The 23,365-nt window shown below is 37.7% G+C and overlaps 2 protein-coding genes across 6 annotated transcripts in view; one reads left to right on the top strand and one right to left on the bottom strand.

Annotated features, from left to right (window-relative positions):
* Window positions 1-23,365, bottom strand: part of LOC137236370 (ELMO domain-containing protein 2) — a 99,165-nt gene that overhangs the window by 41,929 nt on the left and 33,871 nt on the right. The window contains exon 2 of one of the 5 annotated variants that reach the window (XM_067758871.1): window positions 22,564-22,779. The exons of the other annotated variants lie outside the window; for them this stretch is intronic. The gene's annotated coding sequence lies outside the window, so the exon portion shown is untranslated. The remainder of the gene's footprint in view (window positions 1-22,563; window positions 22,780-23,365) is intronic. 5 annotated transcript variants of the gene reach the window in all.
* LOC137236372 (uncharacterized) overlaps window positions 7,788-23,365 on the top strand; it is a 32,406-nt gene continuing 16,828 nt past the window's right edge. Inside the window, exons 1-2 of the mRNA XM_067758879.1 lie at window positions 7,788-7,979; window positions 8,042-8,094. Coding sequence (XP_067614980.1) covers window positions 7,946-7,979; window positions 8,042-8,094 — 87 coding nt within the window. The 5' untranslated portion in view covers window positions 7,788-7,945. The remainder of the gene's footprint in view (window positions 7,980-8,041; window positions 8,095-23,365) is intronic.

Below are 23,365 nucleotides of genomic sequence, written 5' to 3' on the forward strand. Positions count from 1 at the left end.
TGGCTTAGTTATTATGCGCTAGATTACTTCATAGTGCTTGCGAAGATGTCTATTTATAACCCTGGAAGGCGGAGCTTCTTCAATCGAATGCATGTTGGGATGCCCAGGTTTCTGAGTATTCAACAGAATTTTGTTTCTCACCTTTATGGTGTTCTGGTGACATAAGAAGACATCGCGTGGCAGTTCTCAGCGCAGTGTTTTGGTAGATCTGCTGTTTCCTCTAGTGTGTTTTCTTTTAATCACGACGACCCATATCGGAGACACGTAACTTACAAGCGCCTGGCCAATTGCTTTATATTTGTTTGTATTTGCCTGAAGTGCTGCCAGCGAGGGACTTGATGATTTTGTTGCGTCTCTGAATCTTAGGTGCAAAATGCAGGTTATTATCGAGCGTCACACCCAGAATTTTTAGGTGACGGACAGTCGGTTGCATAATGCCCTCGACATGGATGTTCGATATGATCTGGTGATAATGCCGAAATTCGCGATGTGAAAAAAATGGAGAGACTAGGGAGATAATTGTTAATTCTACATCAAAGCTCAAGTTAGCAGAGAAGAGCGCGAATTGAACGATATTTTTTTAACAAAAAATCTCTCATTTCATTCTCAGCCACTTTAATGTGAACATTTTATAAATTTCTTATGTCACCTTACTATACTCTCACTTTTATTAGAGCACTTTTTTATATATATTTTTACAAATTTACATTAGGTTGGGCCTTAAAAAAACTTAACGAAGGTTGATGTGTAGCGTAACACTTTCAAGGGGTTGCCAGCGCAATATATAGCTTCTCCACCTCTGGCCATCCCAAGTTCCTTATGGATCTAGGGGCTGAGAGGGCGGGATGGCCTTCGCCTTCGGGGAGTATCCTCATCGCTACAACAACAACAACAACAACAACAACAACAACAACAACAACAACAACAACAACAGGTATTAGAGGCGTAGAGTCTATGTTACAATTGAAAAGATGGTTGGTGTCATGCCTGCAGGACATCCATTACGGTGTCGGAGTTGATCCTGAGCAAGTAAGAGTTTAACCTGTTACAATATCGAGAACGAAGGTGGACCATGGTGATCGTGTCCCCCTTGGAAGTGTACTTTCTTCATCTGCAAGGGTTGAATAGTGTATATTGATAACGAGGTTCACAGGACGCGTCGTGGTCTCTATTGGAAGCGCTTAGTGTGCATTTTGGCCCCTATGCGACACGCTTTAACCGCAGAACCAAAATTAATAAATTACATATCTGAATGTGCTATTATCTTTTGAAGGAGCTAGAATGAAAAATGTTTAGCATTTGATGTTTAAGAACAACCCTCATTTACATAAATACTTGGTTGGGTTGTACGTGAAAATGATTTATTAAAAAAAAAAAATTATGAATTTGCACTGCTCTTAATTGACGTGTTACTCAGAACTTTAGGAGCAGATACAGTGCAGTGTCATTGATTTAGGATCATAATTGGAAATTGTTGCTGAAAATGTACAACTTATGATTATAGCTCGCGCTTTTTTAGAAACAAATTATTGGGAATTGGGTATAACCGCAGAATTGTATGATGTGGTGGGAATGGTTTTCTTTAATCAATCAAAGGTTGTCGAATGTTTTTCCATTGCTAGCTTGAATTGTGGAAAATTCTGTCCAGCAGCTGCTAATGAATATACTTCCGTACATAATAGTAGGTTTACATATAACGCTATTATTTACTTTTCCATACTTGACTACAAATCGCTAAATAAGCAAGTGTAGATTTACTTTCAGAGATTTGTTTGATTAAAACATATGTAAAAGTGCTTTGTGATAAAAAGACTACTGTATACGTATAAACAAAATAATCTCAATATTTGCAAATAAGGTAGGATGCACACATGAGGCGCAGCTTCATAGAAGCATACCAGATGCTACGTACGAAACTCATTCAAGGTGGAGATGGGGATCTTAAAAATATAACGCTTAGTCACAAGGACGTCAATATCCTTTAAGAGAATTTCTCGTTTCCTTTAGAGTTACACTCGAATTTTGATGGATGAAATATGCCACTTTCTCGACGAGAACACAGTGTGAGTGAATAAACTTCAAGACTTTCAATAAAGAGACTATTAAGTCCGATCGGAACGCGAATTCGAGAAAATTTCTTGATAATTGATTAATAGAATATAATTAAAAATTTCAATACGATTACCAGGGCTCGTATTTGCACACACATGCGGAGCACGCACACATGTGGAAAATAAATGCTCACTGAATTCAATGCTCATGCACATGAGCTATGCAATATTGAAAAAAAAAAAATGCAGCACACAGCTTAAGTGTGTGCCATATCAAATAAGGCAAATGCGCATGAGTGTGCTCTTTGACTAAAAATATTTATGCGCATGCTCACGTGTGTGCGGATTCTGAGAAAATAAGTGCAGAGTGCTGTTAAAGCCATGTAAATAGGCAAACTTTGAAATTAAAGGGATATGGATTATGAAAACCTGGTCTGGTCGTATTTTAGGAGTCACTTTAACCGATTAGTTGTATGACCCTGAATTCTATCCCTTCAGCACTTCGTCGAAGAAAAATCGTGTTTAATATTCATCAGAAAGGAGCAAGAGTGTTTTTTTCTAATACACCAAATAACCTCTAAAAGGGCGTTCTTAGCAAAAGTGGTAAATTTGTTTATTTGAGGATATCAAAACCATATAGGAGGAAATTTAAGTTCAGTTAAAGAAATCTTACTAGCCGTTGAAATTTGCTCCACTGCGAATGTTTCAATGTGAAGACGCAGCTCAATGCATGGTGGAGTTCGTGATAATATATGACTAAGCGGCCCACTCGGAAAATTCAGGCCTTTCCCTTTCTATCTGCAGTCTTACATCCAGAGAAATTACAAATATTCGTACATACATACATATGTATGCATAATCAATGGGATTTTAATAAATAATAGTTTAAAAAAACTAAAAAAATACGCTTTTATAGCAAACCGAACTAAAAAATTTAAAATAATTTTCAATTAAAAAGAGTTTATATAACAGTAGTAGAAGGTCAAACAATCATTTATAGATAATCACCTCAAAATAAAATTATAATAAAATTTATGTTATTAACAGAATAATTTAATTCAGATTAAAAAGCGTGGGGTGCATTTGACTACATTTCATATCTTTCCTCTCAGATAGTTGCCAATAGAATGATTGTAACATTCAATATCAAGCACCCCACGTTTTTACTGTGAATTAAATTATTCTTTTAATAACTTAAATTTTATTTTAATTTTATTTTGAGGTGATTAACTATAAATGATTGTTTGACCTTTTACTACTGTTATATAAACTCTTTTTAATTGAAAATTATTTTCTATTTTTTAGTTCGGTTTGCTATATAAGCGTGTTTTTTTATTTTTTTTAACTATTATTTATTTTTAATTTTTTAGTTCAAGTAATTTTAAAAGTTTTAGTCGAGAGTGATGAAACCTCGAAACGCCAGCGGTCCATGGATGGATCCAACCCCACCGCACCGAAAAGGGCCAAGACGAAGGGAGGCTGGACGCAGTCTTTCGCCGAAATTGCCAAGGGTCGGCAGATCATTGGCATTATAAACGAGAGCAGTGAAGATGTAGGATACCGAAACAACAGTGGAAGTGGATCGAGGCCGCGCTCGCTACGGTGGCCTTTAAGGTTAAGAAAGACAACCCTGGTTCACCGCCATCTTACACCGTTGCAGGGTGGTTCCAGGGCAATATCAAGTTAATTGCCTGTGACGACGCCTGGGTTCCAGTGACGCCAACGGACCCAGCTGACATCCTGGAGCTGTTCCAGGAGTACAACCCGCCACAGGTTTGGAAGCCAACCAGGATAAAACCGAGCTTGTCCTCTTCACGAGGAGGTACAAAGTACCAAATCTTAAACCGCCAAGAATTGGGGGTACGTTCTTAGCGTTTAGCGATCAAGTATTTGGGAGTCATTCTGGATAGGAAGCTATTATGGAGTGACCATATAGTGGAGCGATCCAAGAAGGCAGCAGCAGAGCTGTTCACCTGCAAGAGGGCAATTGGCACCTCCTGGGTATTCTCCTCTAATGTGACCTACTGGATTTATACAGCCATTGTGCGCCCGATTCTTCTTTATGGTGCCTTGGTCTGGTGGTCTGCACTAGCTAAAAGTACCTATCTTAAAATGCTTCAAAAGGTGCAACGGAGTTCGGAGCTCTGCATTACCAGGGCTATCGGCTCCACTCCAGATTCCGTTACATACATACATGGATACATAGATAGATACAGGCCAAGCTAATAAAAGCATGTTAAAAAGGGCTCCAGTATGCTCTTTCGTACATGTGCCATGCATCCCCATCTATCATAATGCGTTCTTCGCATTATGTGCAAGGTTTCAAATCTATGGCCATTTGGGGTGGTCATAAGTTAAATTGACCTTATGTCCGTTAACCTTGTGTCAACCCACCATCACATTATTGCATTGTCATCGAGCCTTGATACGTGTGCAAAGTTTCAAACAAACTTATGGCCATTCAAAGTGGTAATAAGGCCAATTGACCTTATGGCCGTTGACCTTATGTCACCACACCATCACATTAATGCATTGCCATCTAGCCTTGATACGCGTGCAAAGTTTCAATCAAACTTACGGCCATTCCAAGTGGTAATAAAGCCAATTGACCTTATGGCCGTTGACCTTATGTCACCGCACCATCACATTAATGCATTGTCATCGAGCCTTGATACGTGTGCAAAGCTTCAATCAAACTTATTGCCATTCAAAGTGGCAATAAGGCCAATTGACCTTATCGCCGTTATGTCACCACACCACCACATTAATGTCATCGGTCCTTGATACGTATGCAAAGTTTCAAATTAATCAGACTTCTAGAAACCGGTGAAAATTAAGCTCAAAGATTCCGTTACATACAGGCCAAGCAAATAAAAGCGTTTAAAAAATGGATTTTTCTTTAACGAATATTGAAAGAACATTTGCTATTTGTTTTTGATTCCGAATGACAAAAAAAAATGCTCATATCTCTCATATTTTTTTGTATACATTAATGTGTTACATACATACAAAAAACACACATTTGAATGTGCTCTACTCGAGTCAGCACACACATGAGCTGCGTGCTAAAATTTTATTCTGATTGCAAGCAATACACTAACAAAATACACATGCATTTCCTATGCCATAGAAAATATGCAACATCCTAAACTGAATTGCTATTCAGCAACTGTCAATACAAAACAAAGTGTATAAAAATTAAAATTCAAAATGAAAAAAAGTTGTTTACTATTCGTATTCGCATTCAAACATCAAATGCATAAACCTCTTTCGATTTGCATACTACGGGTGGTTACCAAAGGGGGAGGATTTACTTAGAAATAAGTGATTCGCGAATTCTGGGGCGATCCTTAAGCTTAAATGATCTATCTGAGAATGTATTTTTGCAATCGTAAACGCTTATAATTCCCATCTTTATCATATTTATTTCAAACGGTTTAACATACCAAATTATCCGAAGTATTCAAATATTCACACTTGTGGCGTGGTTGTTGTTGTTGTAGCGATAAGGTTGCTCCCCGAAGGCTTTGGGGAGTGTTATCGATGTGATGGTCCTTTGGCGGATACAGATCAGGTACGCTCCGGTACCATAGCACCATGCTAGTGCGACCATCTCAGGAACGATTTATGTGGCCACATTAAACCTTCTGGCCATTACCTCCCTCCCCACCCCCAAGTTCCATGAGGAGCTGTAACCCCAGATACGGCTCATGATATTATTTCTCAACTCGATGGTCAATTAAGGGGTACAAGAATAACTGCAATATCAACAGAGAAAAAAAAGAAATTAATACTGCATTTACTTACCTGCACAATAATAATTTTTAAAAGCAGTTAGTTAGAATTTATTTATTTTTGGCATTCCTTTTGTGCTTGTCGCTTTTTTTAGGTTTCGTCATCTTTCTACTATTAAAACGAAATTTAAATGTCATTTATTTCGAGTCGATGCGATTTGTCGAGATTTTAATTAACAATTTTGTCGCTTGGCTTATCGATTGTACTATTCACTAACTCAGTTTTAACGACTCAACATAGTTGTCATTTAAATTTTGTGGTGGCAGCACAGCTTAACGAGACCTAAAAATGGGAAAAGCACAAAAGGAATGCCAAAAATAAATAAATTCCGTATACTAACTGCTTTTAAAAGTCAATATTGTGCAAATTTTTACCTATTTTAACAAAAGGTAAGTAAATGCGGTATTAATTTCATATTTCTCAACATATCCAATTTCTCGCATTAAAATAGAAAGGCGTCAACAAGTAATAGCACTCAAAGAAGAAGCCGTACCACAGCAGAGCAGCTAAGTCATATGGTGGAATACTTCATGGAAACTCGAGGATTAACGGGATCTAGGTTTTTAAACCTGCATGGAAAAGCCGAATGCGACAAAAAGTGGAGCGAAATGTTCATCTTGTGATAAAATGTACGCCAAGTACTCAAATGCCATTTGATTTATAAATAAAGCAGCTTTTTGTGTTTGAAAGTATTTAATTAAAGTTCCGATTTTCTTTTTTAACTAAAAATGCCAGAAATATTAATTTCTGATCATCGATAAAAAAATAAAAAAATAAATGTAAGGCGCGATAACCTCCGAAGACATCTAAAGCCGAGCTTCTCTTCCAATTTGCGTCGTGCTCCTCTTGATTTTCATGATTTTATTCCGACTCCGAACGGCATCTGCAAGGCAGATGAGTTTTCACTGAGAGATTTTTATGGCAGAAATACACCCGGAGCGCTTGCCAAACACTGCCGAGGGGCGACCCCGCTTAGAAAAATTTTCTTCTAATTGAAAAACCTTATTTCTAAAATTTTTGATGTTGCTTTGCCCGGGGTTTGAACCCAGGGCATCCGGTGTGGTAGGCGGAGCACGCTACCATCACACCACGGTGGCCGCCCATAAAAAATATATCGATACAAAATAGTTACTGAATAACGAAATCGTTATAGTTATCGATTCGCAAATAAAGCGATGGCAAATGTGGTTAAAAAAATTAGTGAATTCCACTACAGGTCAGAGTCCACCCAGACTAAGTAGTTAAAGCCTTCTTACTATGTTTGGAAATATTTTTACCTGCAGTACTAGGGTTATATCTTTAATGAGGCTTGGTTGTCACTGCTGATACTTTCATTTTGATTCGTCACCTATTCTCCGCAACGCAAGGTTATCAAGAATATCAGCAGGCTCTGTAGGGATAGCTTCCTTACAGTTCTCGTTTTTTGACGTTTAACCCGCTTTATGCTGCTGCATCTGAAATTGCCTTATAGCTTTACTATATAAGACGCTGTAGAACACAACCAGCACTCACAGGAAACTCTACGTTTGAGCTGAACGGGTTCTACGCAGGCACCGATATAGTTTGCGAATAAAAATTTAGAAGCTGCACGATATTAAGAAAGATGCTCCTGGCAAGAAATTATTGCTCCAAAATACTATCTATCGTTGAAGGGAAACCATTTCACCAGATTGAAAAGGAAGTGGGTTCAGCCCCACGTACTTCCTAGCATTCTTTTACATATATGCAGTGTCGTGAAGACTTTCTTCGCTTTCACTTCCATGGTAGCATACAATGTAAGCTTTCTTTATCTCATTTCTCAAAGTATTTGAACTTTCTCATTTCAATGGCAATGCACTGTACACAAAGAACTGAGGATGCGGGCTGCTGACCCGGCAACGCTCAGTAGCTGCGATGCGCCGGGTAGGTTTGCATTCAATTGATATAAACATGAAAAAATATTCTACTTTGTTAGTCGCTTTTTGGCAGCGTTTAGGAGTGTGCTTTACAAATAATTTATTTATATAAAACGCACTTACATACGTTTATTTACAAATTGCATCGTGCATTTCACATTCATATTAGTTTGTAATTTTACGAAAAAAAAAAAAATATGTAAAATGAGTGACCAGTCGACAAATATTGTATGCAATGGTATAATACTTTAAAACTTTTTGATTTAAAAAAAAAAATAATAATTTTTTTGACTTATGTAGGTGAAATGGAAATTGTCAAAATCACTGCAGATCTATACGATGAGGCTATAAAGGTATGTTATGACCCATCAACTTACGTATTTCCTACCGTCCGTGCATCCTACATCGACCTGTTACAATTTTTATTTTATGTAGAAAATTTGTCAAAAATGAATGAGCTTAATCAACTATGAGGAGCTAATTCTAAATTAAAAGGATAACTTGCTATTCTGCAAGTGGGCCTAAAGGCCGAGCCACAATAAACTTTTTCATAAAGATGCGTTAAGTTCAATCTTATGCATATTAATAACATCGTCTCAATCACGCAAGATGTTGTGTATGTAAATATAAAGTTTATTTCGCCTGGCCCATTCACATACAAAATTTCGCGAATCGCTGTTATAAACATTTTCACTATTATAACTATACTAGCAGACCCGTCAGACGTTGTTCTGCCCTAAATTTGGTCTATCTACATAAATTTTAATAAGCTTTTTCCGTCTAATCCTCCCCCCATTTTCTTGGTGGTGTTAGGGATTGACCTCATATAACTCCTTACTGAATTTCAATGTTCTGGCATGTATACCTTCAAAGTTATGCAGTACCAAAGAACCATTTGAATGGGAGGTTCCACGCCCCCTTTTTGCCAATTCCACCTTTTCTTGGTGGTGTTAGGGATTGACCTCATATAACTCCTTACTGAATTTCAATGTTTTGGCATGTATACCTTCAAAGTTATGCATTACTAAAGATTCCATTTGTATGGGAGGTGCCACGCCCCCTTTCTCCAAATTCCGCATTTTCTTGGTAGTGTTAGGGTTTGACCTCATATAACACCTCATTGAATTTCAATGTTCTGGCATGTATACCTTCAAAGGTATGCAGTACCAAAGATTCCATTTGTATGAGAGGTGACACGCCCTTATTATATATCGAAATTATTTTTAGCCTAAAACTTTCCCGAAGGAACCCATAACCAAAATTTGGTGATGATTGATGTGTGGGAAATACGTTTCCATAGCGAACACACACACACACAGAATTTAATTTTAATATATATATGGCTAAACCGATTTGGGATTTCCAAATCAACTAACCATCATCTCTCCTTCCTGTGTCTTTCCTAAAAATTTCGTGGCAATCTGTCGAGCCGTTCTCGAGTTATGGAGTGACAATCAAAATGTACACTTCTTTTTATACTCAGTTGAGCAGAGCTCACAGAGTATATTAAGTTTGGTTGTACAGGTATAAAGGAATCGAGATAGATATAGACTTCCATATATCAAAATCATCAGGATCGAAAAAAAATTTGACTGAGCCATGTCCGTTCGTCCGTTAACACGATAACTTGAGTAAATTTTGAGCTATCTTGATGAAATTTGGTATGTAGGTTCCTGAGCACTCATCTCAGATCGCTATTTAAAATGAACGATATCGGACTATAACCACGCCCACTTTTTCGATATCGAAAATTTCGAAAAACCGAAAAAGTGCAATAATTCATTACCAAAGACAGATAAAGCGATGAAATTTGGTAGGTGAGTTGAACTTATGACGCAGAATTGAAAATTAGGAAAATTTTGGACAATGGGCGTGGCACCGCCCACCTTTAAAAGAAGGTAATTTAAAATTTTCCAAGCTGTAATTTGGCAGTCGTTGAAGATATCATGATGAAATTTGGCAAGAACGTTACTCCTATTACTATATGTACGCTTAATAAAAATTAGCAAAATCGGAGAAGGACCACACCCACTTTAAAAAAAAAATTTTTTTTAAAGTAAAATTTTAACAAAAAATTTAATATCTTTACAGTATATAAGTAAATTATGTCAACATTCAACTCTAGTAATGATATGGTGCAACAAAATACAAAAATAAAAGAAAATTTCAAAATGGGGGTGGCTCCGCCCTTTTTCATTTAATTTGTCTAGGATACTTTTAATGCCATAAGTCGAACAAAAATTTACGAATCCTTTTTAAATTTGGTAGGGGCATAGATTTTATGACGTTAACTGTTTTCTGTGAAAATGAGCGAAATCGGTTGAAGCCACGCCCAGTTGTTATACACGGTCTTCCGTCTGTCCCTCCGAATGGCCGTTAACACGATAACTACAGCAAAAATCGACATATCTTTACTGAACTTAGTTCGCCTACTTATCTGAACGCACTTTATCTTGGTATAAAAAATGAACGAAATCCGACTATGACCACGCCCACTTTTTCGATATCGAAAATTACGAAAAATGAAAAAAATGCCATAATTCTATACCAAATTCAAAAAAAGGGATGAAACATGGTAATTGGATTGGATTATTGACGCGAAATATAACTTTGGAAAAAACTTTGTAAACTGGTTGTGACACCCACCATATTAGTAGAAGAAAATGAAAAAGTTCTGGAGGGCGAAATAAAAAACCCTTGAAATCTTTGCAGGTATTACATATGTATATAAATAAATTAGCGGTATCCAACAGATGAATTTCTGGGTCACCCTGGTCCACATTTTGGTCGATATCTGGAAAACGCCTTCACATATACAACTACCACAACTCCCTTTTAAAACTCTCATTAATACCTTTAATTTGATACCAATATCGTACAAACGCATTCTAGAGTCACCCCTGTTCCACCTTTATGGCGATATATCGAAAAGGCGTCCACCTATAGAACTAAGCCCCGCGCCCTTTTAAAATACTCATTAACACCTTTCATTTGATACCCATATCGTACAAACATATTCTAGAGTCACCCCTGGTCCACCTTTATGGCGATATCTCGAAAAGGCGACCACCTATAGAACGAAGGCCCACTCCCTTTTAAAAATACTCATTAACACCTTTCATTTGATACCCATATCGTACAAACAAAGTCTAGAGTCACCCCTGGTCCACCTTTATTGCGATACCTCGAAAAGGCGTCCACCTATAAAACTAAGCCCACTCCCTTTTAAAATACTCATTAACACCTTTCGTTTGATACCCATATTGTACAAACGTATTCTAGAGTCACCCCTGGTCCATCTTTATGGCGATATCTCGAAAAGGCGACCACCTATACAACTACCACCACTCCCTTTTAAAACCCTCATTAATACTTTTAATTTGATACCCATATCGTACAAACACATTCTAGAGTCACCCCTGGTCCACCTTTATGGCGATATTTCGAAACGGCGTCCACCTATAGAACTAAGGCCCACTCCCTTTTAAAATACTCATTAACACCTTTCGTTTGATACCCATATTGTACAAACGCATTCTAGAGTCACCCCTGATCCACCTTTATGGCGATATCTCGAAATAGCGACCACCTATACAACTACCACCACTCCCTTTTAAAACCCTCATTAATACCTTTAATTTGATACCCATATCGTACAAACAAATTCTAGGGTCACTCCTGGTCCAACTTTATGGGGATATCTCGAAACGGCGTCCACCTATGGAACCAAGGATCACTCCCTTTTAAAATACTCATTAGCACCTTTCATTTGGTACCCATATCGTACAAACAAATTCTAGAGTCAACCCTGATCCACCTTTATGGCGATATCCCTAAATGGCGTCCACCTATAGAACTATGGCCCACTCCCTCATAAAATACTCTTTAATGCCTTTCATTTGATACACATGTCATACAAACACATTTCAGGGTTTCCCTCGGTTCATTTTCCTACATGGTTATTTACCTTATTTTGTCACCATAGCTCTCAACTGAGTATGTAATGTTCGGTTACACCCGAACTTAACCTTCCTTACTTGTTATATATATAGATAATTGATATAGATTGTTATATATTGTTATATTGCAGCTTTTACATTGAAAAATGGTAGAAATATGCAGAGTGGGGAAATAGATAAACTTGCAAAGTGTGAAAACACCTTTAGCCAAAGCAAATTTCGAATATTTCTTCTTATGCTTGGCTTGCAACAAAAGTTGGAAGTTGGCTAACTTTTGCTGTTAGGTGGCGCTAGTGTCGATCTGCGGTTCTCCATAAATATACGTGCAATATACTCATAATACATAAGATTGAGTTAAGCGCATCTATGTGAAAAACTGCTTACGTGACTGGGCTGCCTAAAAAACTTTTTTTTTATTTTAGCTAATAACCACTCGAAATGTTCCACCCGTTATTTTGAAATATCCCAACGATATACGTACTTGAATTCTTTTTTAAACTGTGTAAATATTTGCAAATATGCAATTTAATTAATTGTAAACGCCAATTCATATTATCAACCCAGTTATAATAAAACTTAAACTGATAATAAGAAAAATTATATTTTGTAATTATATGCACGCTATGAACAAACAACAGCGTGAAAAAAACAAAAAAGCATCGCTAAAGACGAGACGAAGAAAAATGCAAGAAAATACTTGTAGATGTTTTTTGATGTGTAAACATCTTTGCTCACGAAATAGGGGAGTCCTAAATGTAAGCGTAAGTGTAAGCTGAGCCTTTGTAAGCGGCATGCTATATGGAGGATATATGTAGAATGTAAATGCATATGTAGTGGTATATACCAGTAAAATTATATTGTAAAAAGTACTAGAGAGTGTGTAAGCGTAGACGTAGTCTATGGTATTGGTGTGCTGTATGGAATAATAGAGAATGTAAATGTAAACTACAATGTAGAGTAACATGGGAACAATGTACGTGGTAGAGTTGATGAATCTTATAAAATAAAGTCGCTAAATGCCATATATGCACATAACTTCACACATAATGCTCCGATTTTAGAACGGTTTTTGCATTTGAAAGCTTTGCTACGTGAGATGGTACAGTTAATATAATTTGAAGATATATATTATAGGGGTGTGGCAAATTGCCAAAATGTAGTAAAAAATCATAAAATTTTTGTTTACACAGCTATAACTCATAAACGGATGGATGAATTTAAAAAATTCTACTTTTCAGTAAAACTTTGAAATATTTACCTTCGATCTGCATCAAAAAAAATACTTGATTCCTTTCTTTTATCAGCCAAATTGTTTAAAGAAAAGTAACATTTTTACCAAAAAATGTGTTTGTGTGGTTGTTCGCTGTGAACTGTGCGCGCTAATTACTTTTCAGTTAGGATGATGCGACACATACATACGTACATATACAGCATTCGCTGCGTTATTTAACTTCGGGCGTAGGTTCATAGGTATGTATGGATGTACATCACTACATAGTATAAAACAAAGTCGCTTTTTCTGTCCCTATTAGAGATATACGCCGCCGATTTGCGTTGTTTTTCGAACGCCGCCGCCGAATGTCAAAAATATCGGCGCGGCGGCGGTGGCGTTCGGCGCGTTTCTATATTTTCTACTTTTTTAAGGCTATCTGGGCCATTTATTGTTCATATCGAAAATTGGTCCGATATGATCGAAAGGAGTATCAAGGGATGCGCATCACTGCTAGTTTTAAAAATTCAATTGCGAAATTTAACAGTTTCTAACCGTTCAAAAGGGATTTGAGAAAACAGGCCCTTTCAATTCCAGCTTAACACGGATTTCGCATCACCGAATTCACCAAGTTATTAAATAACAAGCAAGGAAGGTTAAGTTCGGGTGTAACCGAACATTACATACTCAGTTGAGAGCTATGGTGACAACATAAGGTAAATAACCATGTAGGAAAATGAACCCAGGGAAACCCTGGAATGTGCTTGTATGACATGTGTATCAAATGAAAGGCATTAAAGAGTATTTTATGAGGGAGTGGGCCATAGTTCTATAGGTGGACGCCATTTAGGCATATCGCCATAAAGGTGGATCAGGGTTGACTCTAGAATTTGTTTGTACGATATGGTTATCAAATGAAAGGTGTTAATGAGTATTTTAAAAGCGAGTAATCCTTAGTTCCATAGGTGGACGCCGTTTCGAGATATCTCCATAAAGGTGGACCAGGGGTGACCCTAGAATTTGTTTGTACAATATGGGTATCAAAAAAAAAAGGTGCTAATGAGTATTTTAAAAGGGAGTGATCCTTAGTTCCATAGGTGGACGCCGTTTCGAGATATCGCCATAAAGGTGGACCAGGAGTGACCCTAGAATTTGTTTGTACGCTATGGGTATCAAATTAAAGGTATTAATGAGGGTTTTAAAAGGGAGTGGTGGTAGTTGTATAGGTGGTCGCTTTTTCCAGATATCGCCATAAAGGTGGACCAGGGGTGACTCTAGAATGCGTTTGTACAATATGGGTATCAAACGAAAGGTGTTAATCAGTATTTTAAAAGGGAGTGGGCCTTAGTTCTATAGGTGGACGCCGTTTCGAAATATCGCCATAGAGGTGGACCAGGGGTGACTCTAGAATGTGTTTGTATGATATGGGTATCAAATTAAAGGTATTAATGAGGGTTTTAAAAGGGAGTGGTGGTAGTTGTATAGGTGGTCGCCTTTTCGAGATATCGCCATAAAGGTGGACCAGGGGTGACTCTAGAATACGTTTGTACAATATGGGTATCAAACGAAAGGTGTTAATGAGTATTTTAAAAGGGAGTGGGTCCTAGTTCTATAGGTGGACGCCTTTTCGAGGTATCGCAATAAAGGTGGACCAGGGGTGACTCTAGACTTTGTTTGTACGATATGGGTATCAAATGAAAGGTGTTAATGAGTATTTTTAAAAGGGAGTGAGCCTTCGTTCTATAGGTGGTCGCCTTTTCGAGATATCGCCATAAAGGTGGACCAGGGGTGACTCTAGAATATGTTTGTACGATATGGGTATCAAATGAAAGGTGTTAATGAGTATTTTAAAAGGGCGTGGGGCTTAGTTCTATAGGTGGACGCCTTTTCGAAATATCGCCATAAAGGTGGACCAGGGTGACCCAGAACATCATCTGTTGGATACCGCTAATTTATTTATATATGTAATACCTGCAAAGATTTCAAGGGTTTTTTATTTCGCCCCGCAGAACTTTTTCATTTTCTTCTACTTAATATGGTAGGTGTCACAACCATTTTACAAAGTTTTTTCCAAAGTTATATTTCGCGTCAATAAATCAATCCAATTACCATGTTTCATCCCTTTTTTCGTATTTGGTATAGAATTATGGCATTTTTTTCATTTTTCGTAATTTTCGATATCGAAAAAGTGGGCGTGGTCATATTCGGATTTCGTTCATTTTTTATACCAAGTTAAACTGCGTTCAGATAAGTACGCGAACTAAGTTCAGTAAAGATATGTCTATTTTTGCTGTAGTTATCGTGTTAACGGCCATTCGGAGGGACAGACGGACGACCGTGTATAAAAACTGGGCGTGGCTTTAACCGATTTCGCTCATTTTCACAGAAAACAGTTAACGTCATAAAGTCTATGCCCCTACCAAATTTCAAAAGGATTGGTTAATTTTTGTTCGACTTATGGCATTAAAAGTATCCTAGACAAATGAAATGAAAAAGGGCGGAGTAGCGCCCATTTTGAAATTTTCTTTTATTTTTGTATTTTGTTGCACCATATCATTACTGGAGTTGAATGTTGACATAATTTACTTATATACTGTAAAGATATAAAATTTTTTGTTAAAATTTTACTTTAAAAAAAATTTTTTTTTAAAGTGGGCGTGGTCCTTCTACGATTTTGCTAATTTTTATTAAGCGTACATATAGTAATAGGAGTAACGTTCCTGCCAAATTTCATCATGATATCTTCCACGACTGCCAAATTACAGCTTGCAAAATTTTAAATTACCTTCTTTTAAAAGTGGGCAGTGCCACGCCCATTGTCCAAAATTTTACTAATTTTCAATTCTGCGTTATAAGTTCAACTCACTTACCAAATTGCATCGCTTTATCTGTCTTTGGTCATGAATTATTGCATTTTTTCGGTTTTTCGAAATTTTCGATATCGAAAAAGTGGGCGTGGTTATAGTCCGATATCGTTTATTTTAAATAGCGATCTGAGATGAGTGCTCAGGAACCTACGTACCAAATTTCATCAAGATACCTCAAAATTTACTCAAGTTATCGTGTTAACGGACGGACGGACGGACATGGCTCAATACAATTTTTTTTCGATCCTGATGATTTTGATATATGGAAGTCTATATCTATCTCGATTCCTTTATACCTGTACAACCAACCGTTATGCAATCAAACTTAATATACTCTGTGAGCTCTGCTCAACTGAGTATAAAAAAGCCTAAAGAAAGGTTATATAATAAATTTAAATGATCACTTCGCATAATTTTTTCAAAAAATTTATGAAGAACAATGAATTTAAATAAAATGTCCCAAGTCGAACATGTTTTCAAATTGTCTTAAAGTTGTTAAAAAAGCAAGTTACCCGAAAAAGGTGCCGAATTTTATATCCCGCTTGGCTGAAAGAATAAGCGAAATCAGTGATGCAAAATTCTTTAGTAGGCTCCAGTGTTTTAAATTCTCATTTGAAATGATTCTCAGCTTATACTTAACCCTCCGATTAGCGGTGAATAAATTCAACACATCTTAGCGTTGTCGTCTGGCCAGATGAAATTTTACACTATGAATATTTGAATTTTTATTTAAATTTTGAAGAAAACTCGTCGCACACTGTGATAAGTTTGAATTTTTATGAACAAATTTTGAAATGAATTCGATCTATGAGGAATATGTTTCTGGCCGACGACAACGCATGTTTAAATACGTTACGGCTCCTGTACAAATGTGAATACGTAGGCACATTTTTTAACCAGGTTAGGTTTTGTCCTTCGCAAGAACACTCAAAGTGGTGAAGCAAAAGCTTTCTCAAGACAGTCGAACAAATGACCGGGTGTTCTACTACCCTAACGCAGGGGATAGTCGAACTAGTCTGAAAACTGAAGTTGGTCATCCATAATGAGCTCTTATATCATAAGGCCGGAAACGAAGACTACTGAAGTCAATGTACCGAACACAAACATCTGCAAATTTTGGTCTACAACTTTTATCCACGGTCCTTATAAAGTTTAAATTATGTAGATGCTCCAAGGATTATACGATTTTCAGCCATGACAACGCACTTAGATTGCTTATGATTTCTAGGGCGGCATCCTTGGCCGAATAGTTACTCCCTAACTCTTCAAGGTGTTTTTTTGGTGTAGCTCGGAAGCATAGCCCGACAAAAAATTTTTGTCAGAAAGTCTTCGGATCTACACCTGGAGCTTCTAGGAAAGTGACGTCGACGAAGGTATGAGTTCGAAGTCGCAGTCCTATAGCTTCAGTGCTGGCATATGGTATAAGGGCGTGGTAGCGACTGGCGGTCGGGATTACTACTGTTGGCATGTCGAGATTTGTAGGTAGCTCTTAGAAACAGCCGAAAAAACTGAAGGCACCATTTGGCGCGATCAACAATAAGCCAGCATTGATGCTAATCGGTAAAACTGTGCCACGATAGTCATGACCCACACAGAGCCACAAATGATTTAAAGAAGTCGTGCCGACGACGGGTATTAGAGTATCTCCTTCGGTGAAACTACGCTACAAAAGTGTGACAATTTTAAGTATTTCCCCCTCTCTCCGCAAGGAGCTACTCCAGAAATTTTTTCAACGATCCGCGAGATTTTGAGGCGAAAACCACGGATCTTTCCGAAATGGCCGAAACGTCCTTAAATACATATAAACAAAACCTTTCCAAATATTATTTTTTTAAATTTTCACATTACAAGCCTCCCAGATACTCATCCGCAAGTTAATGATATTGTTCCGGATCGTCAAACATAGCATTGACATCAGCAGTATGTTTCCATATTCATTAGTCTTGGACAATGTGATACTCTGAAATCCAGCAATTCAATTCAGAGGTTTACGCCGATCGCTTTGTATATAATAGTGCCTACGCCACCGCCGCCGATTAGGTGACCGGCGTAAACCTCTAGTCCCTATGTCCCTTTGAATGCTTAAACCTTTAAAAATACGCAACGGATTTTGATGCGCTTTTTTTTAATAGATAAAGAGTGATTGAAGAGGAAGGAACGGATGAACATAGTTGGCTGATAATTGGTGGACGGGTAGCTTAGAACCAGGAGACAGGATAGACATAGGATAATTTTTATTCCGTTCTGGCTAGGGTCTTGAGATCAAACCGTGGACCTGGTAAATCCTGGGATATGTTTGTACAATATGGGTATCAAATGGAAGCTGTTTATGAGTACTTTGATACGGCGTATTTTTCGTACCCGCGGGTATCTATGGTCTCGAGATATAAGCGAAAACGTGGACGCGGGTACCCCTAGAATGTGTTTATAGAATATGGATAACAAATGAAAGCTGTTGATGAGTGCTTTAGTACAGGGTAGTTTTCATACCTGTTGGTGACTAGGGTCTCGAGATTGAGGCCAAAACGTGGACCCGGGTACCCCTAGAAAGTGTTTATACAATATGGATAACAAATGAAAGCTGTTGATGAGTGCTTTAGTATAGGGTAATTTGCATACCCCTGGGTGACTAGGGTCTCGAGATATAGGCCAAACCGTGGGCCCGTGTACTCCTAGACAGAGTTTTACAATATGGATATCAAATGAAAGCTGTTGATGGGTGCTTTAGTACAGGGTAGTTTTCATACCTGATGGTTACTAGGGTCTCAAGATATAGGCCAAAACGTGGACCCGGGTACCCATAGAATGTGTTTATACAATATGGATAACAAATGAAAACTGTTGATGAGTGCTTTAGTAGAAGGTAATTTGCATACCCCTGGGTGACTAGGGTCTCGAGATATGGGCTAAAACGTGGGCCCGTGTACCCCTAGACAGAGTTTATACAATATGGATATCAAATGAAGGTTGTTGATGTGTGCTTTAGTAAAGGGTAGTTTTCATACATATTGGTGACTAGCGCCTCGAGATATATGCCAAAACGTGGACCCGGGTTCCCCTAGAATGTGTTTATACAATATGGATAACAAATGAAAGCTGTTGATGAGTGCTTTAGTAAAGGGTAGTTTTCATACATATTGGTGACTAGGTTCTCGATATATAGGCCAAAACGTGGACCCGGACATGCCTAGAATATGTGTGTAATATGGACATCAAATGAAAGCTGTTGCTGAGAGCTTTAAAGTAATTTTCATTGTGATATTCGATTTAGTCGCATCAACCTGGCAAAATTGATAAATATGCATGCGAAGCCGAAATAAATAAATGAATTAATAATACCCACATACCTATTTACATACGTCCTATGCGATTTGCCTGAAATTTGGTATATAAATTTGCCTATATTAGTATTTATGGTCCTTTTTTCCGGGAAGTAGACCAGAGACGGACTGAGACTGATGTAATCTGTTTCGACATTTCTGACATTTGCGACGACATTGATGTTACTGTCGATGTTTGTGCAGATATTGCAGCCAAAATAATGTTCAAGTCTGTGCTCGTAACTGTCTGCGATGTTTCGTTTTTCTCTTCAATTTTTGTTGTTGTCTCGTCCCCATCAGGATAAAATACATACTCGTCCACATCGATTCCTTGCGACTCCATTACCTCTCGTAGCCGTGCTTGAAGTTCGATCTTATTGCCGGTTGTAATCAATCCACGGTTCTCCAACTCCTTTTTCAGTTGCTGGATCCTCAATTCACTCAACTTTGCCATGTCCAAGTTGTATTCCCAATCTTCGGAATTTGTTCAACAATTCCTCTTCTGAGACCAATTGTAACGAATTTACTTGCCGGGGCTTTCAATAATGTTGCAAAATGGGCGATTATGGATGCTCTTAATTACATTAACCAATTGGCCAATGTGACCAAGTGGCGCCGGTTGGCGGAGCGAAGGAGCGACTGGCGCGCCTTGTTGGACGGCCATAACCGTTTAGACGGTTAAGCGCCAATTAAGTAAGTAAGTAATTACATTAAAGTACATCCTGCCTTAATCAGATGGATCGGCTGCATGTTAAATTGCAGAAAGATTACATCACAATGGGGATTGTACGAGGCCACGAAATCAGTGGACAGGGGCACGCCGCAGGGAGGCGTGCTATCACCTCTGCTGTGGACGCTGGTCATCAACCAACTGCTCAGGCAATTCGATGAGGGACCCGTAAAACTTACGGTTTACGCAGATAACGTTGCAATTGTCATAAATGGAAAGTGCCTTCCAACGATTAGTTCTTTGATGGATCGGGCCCTTCGCGATATTCATACCTGGGCATCTAATGTCGGGTTGAAAGTCAATGCGGAGAAGACGGATATGGTCTTGTTTACAACGATGTACAAGGTCCCAAATTGGACCAGGCCTAAGTTAGGAGGGGTGACCTTACAGGAGAAACCTTGCACAAAATATTTAGGAATCATCCTAGAAAGTAAGCTGTCATGGAAGCTCAACGTGGAGGAGAGGGTCAAGAAGGCCTCAACGGAACTCTACGCATGTAAAAGAATGCTGGGGTGTACGTGGGGCCTATCGCCCTCTCTTTATCATTGGGTTTTTACAGCGATTGTAAGCCCTATTCTATACTATGGAGTTCTTGTTTGGTGGAAAGCCACACAAAAAACAACATACCTCAAAAAATTAGAGGGGGTATGCAGACTATCGATGCTTAGCATTACGGGAGCCCTGAAAACAACCCCGACGGCTGCACTGTATGCCATTTTGCACATCCCACCCGTAGACCTGGTAGCAAAGAACAAAGCGTTAACGACCGCAACCAGGCTCGGTGCTTCGGGGCAGCTTGAGCGCCGACCATATGGCCATAGTAGTATAGCGCCATCAATCACAAGACGAACAGACTACATGATTCCCTATCTGCGCTTCGAGGGAGATCTTAAGGCCACAATAGAGGTGGACGGCAAGGGTACGCAAATGGCGGACGAGGCGATACATTTGTACACCGATGGTTCCAAAGTAGTGGAAGGAGTAGGGTCTGCGGTATACTGCGCTGATCCGGAAATAAGCAGATCCTACAGGCTGCCGGATTACTGTAGCGTTTTCCAAGCGGAAATATTAGCCGTAACCAAAGCAGTAGAAACCCTGGAAGAGAATAGCTTAAGCTGTAACCGTGTTAACTTTTATATTGACAGTCAAGCAGCAATTAAGGCAATAATCTCGCATAGCACAGCATCTAAATGCGTGTTAGAGTGTAAGCAGTCTCTGGAGAGAATCGGGACAGGGAGAAGCATACATCTATATTGAAACGATCGATGGTTTTTCAGTTTGGTCGTTAAAACAAACTTCTAGTAACACTACGGACTCAATCAGTCTATGTGAGGTCCTCAGGGACCGGCCAGTTCAACCTACCTACCTACTTGCAAATCCTTTTATTTGCCCTTCTGCTAAGTTCGTATCACTAAACCGTTGAATAAATAACTCCAATATTGAATAATGGAAAAATGGCCTTTATTAAAGTACTTCACAATAACACTTATACTTTGCAACAAGCTGGCTTAATAACCAAACTGACTTTCAAAATAATACTGCTTTTGCTCGCTAGATAGCGTCTTAATCGAAACTGCCCATAGAGCCTCTACCGCTGATGCTTTCATACTCTGTGATTTCCTCGTGGCATCTTCTAGGCGCTTCCAGAATTTTACTTAGTTATAAATTTCTCAGCTACAACTATAGATGTATAATTTCTCATTTTAGTAATACTTGCACAAATTATTGCCCTCTCTTGTGACCACTCAGATAAGATATATGCATGTGTTTGTGCATTGCTTCTCCGCTGCTCGTAAATTCGTTGCTAGTAAATTCGTCACAATATATTATTTAACCGATTATGACCACTCAGTCTATATAATTTGGCAAGTATAATGTCTCTGCCAAATTTCAATGTCATATCTTTAGCGGCTTGTTAAACTTCAAATTTGCTTCTTCTAAATGTGAGTGGTGCCAAGCTCATATTCCAAAGTTTTTTTGAATTCATGTTTCTCGTCATGAAGCCAATAAACCTACCAAAATTTTATTAGCTTTGCGGTATTCGTTTTTGAATTATCCCATTTTTTTCCGTTTTTCAAAATTTTCGATATTAAAATGTGAGAGTGGTTATCATCCGACGGACAGACGGACGGGCGGACATGATTTAATCAATTTTTTTTTTGAGACTGATGGTTTTGATATATTGAAGTTTATATCTATCTCGATTGTTTTATACCTGTACGACCAACCATTATCCAATCAAAGTTGTAGTACCCTGTGTACAAGTACAGCTGGGTATAAAAAATAAAATACTATAAAATAAAAAAATAAAAAATTTAATTAAATTAATTAAATTAAAGATGTGAAATGAAATCAATATGATTAAAAAAAATAATAATGTAAATCAAAATAAAATAAGATAACATAAAATAAAAAAAAAAATTATGAAATGAAAGGAAATGAAATTAAATTAATTTAAAAAATAAAAAAACTTAATAAAATTAAACTAAAATTAATTAAATTAAATAAGATTAAAGTAAATTTTATTGAACTAAATTAAGTTAAGTTTAATCAAATCGATTTTAAACCGACGAGTTATCCGTTTTTTATCGAAAAGTTTTGTACTTTTCATCGAAAAATTATCGATAGGTTATAAATATGTTATCAGATTCTTACCAATTTCTTATCAGAGCGTTGTCGACAAGCTATCGGTTTGTTATTAAAATATCGGTGAGTGGTAGAAAGTATCAGACTTACCGATATGTCATCAAATGGTTATCAATTTGCTTTTCGAAACTTAAAGATTTGTTATTGGCTTCTAATCCAAAATTTATCGGTTTTGCAATCAAATGTATGGATTTGTTATAGTAAATGAATCAATTTCTTATCGGAGAGCTATCAGTTTCTTATCAGCATGTTATCAATTTGTTAACGACTACTCATGGCTTTGTTATGAAAGAGATACCTATAAAACTGCAATATAAAATTTATTTATTTATTTATTATTTAAAGTCGACGACAAACTATGGTCGACTGCATAATATAAAAGATATATAAATATACATCTCAAAAGAAAAAATTTAAGATATATTGAGATTTCAACAATGTTATATTACAAACAAAGAAATATTAATGAACATTACTATTTAATTTCAAAATATAATAATAATAAGAAATATGAGTAGAAATAAGATCTTATGCCGAAATCTTATACTGGCGGAATGCATCAGATTCCGCTCAGCATGATATCGGAATGCAGTGGATTCCAATCTCCCTGTTGGAATGCAACAAGATTCCAATCAGCATGTCATGGGAATCCGGCAGTGCTAAGAGTAGTGTAATGAGGATACGCCATCACAAGGCATAAAAAAGTAACATGACCTGTGTTGTTGGAATGCACCGGATTCCAATCAGCTCGATGCCTGACCCATAAGATTATACTGCCGGAATGCATACGATTCCGGTCAGTGACTCATGAAAAAGCATGTTTTTTACGTTGTTGGAATGCATCAGATTCCAATCAACACAGTACTGTCTTGTTCCTTTTTAATGATACATG

This window comes from Eurosta solidaginis, chromosome 1, assembly GCF_040869045.1.
Source record: "Eurosta solidaginis isolate ZX-2024a chromosome 1, ASM4086904v1, whole genome shotgun sequence".
In the NCBI taxonomy this organism is placed as follows: domain Eukaryota; kingdom Metazoa; phylum Arthropoda; class Insecta; order Diptera; family Tephritidae; genus Eurosta; species Eurosta solidaginis.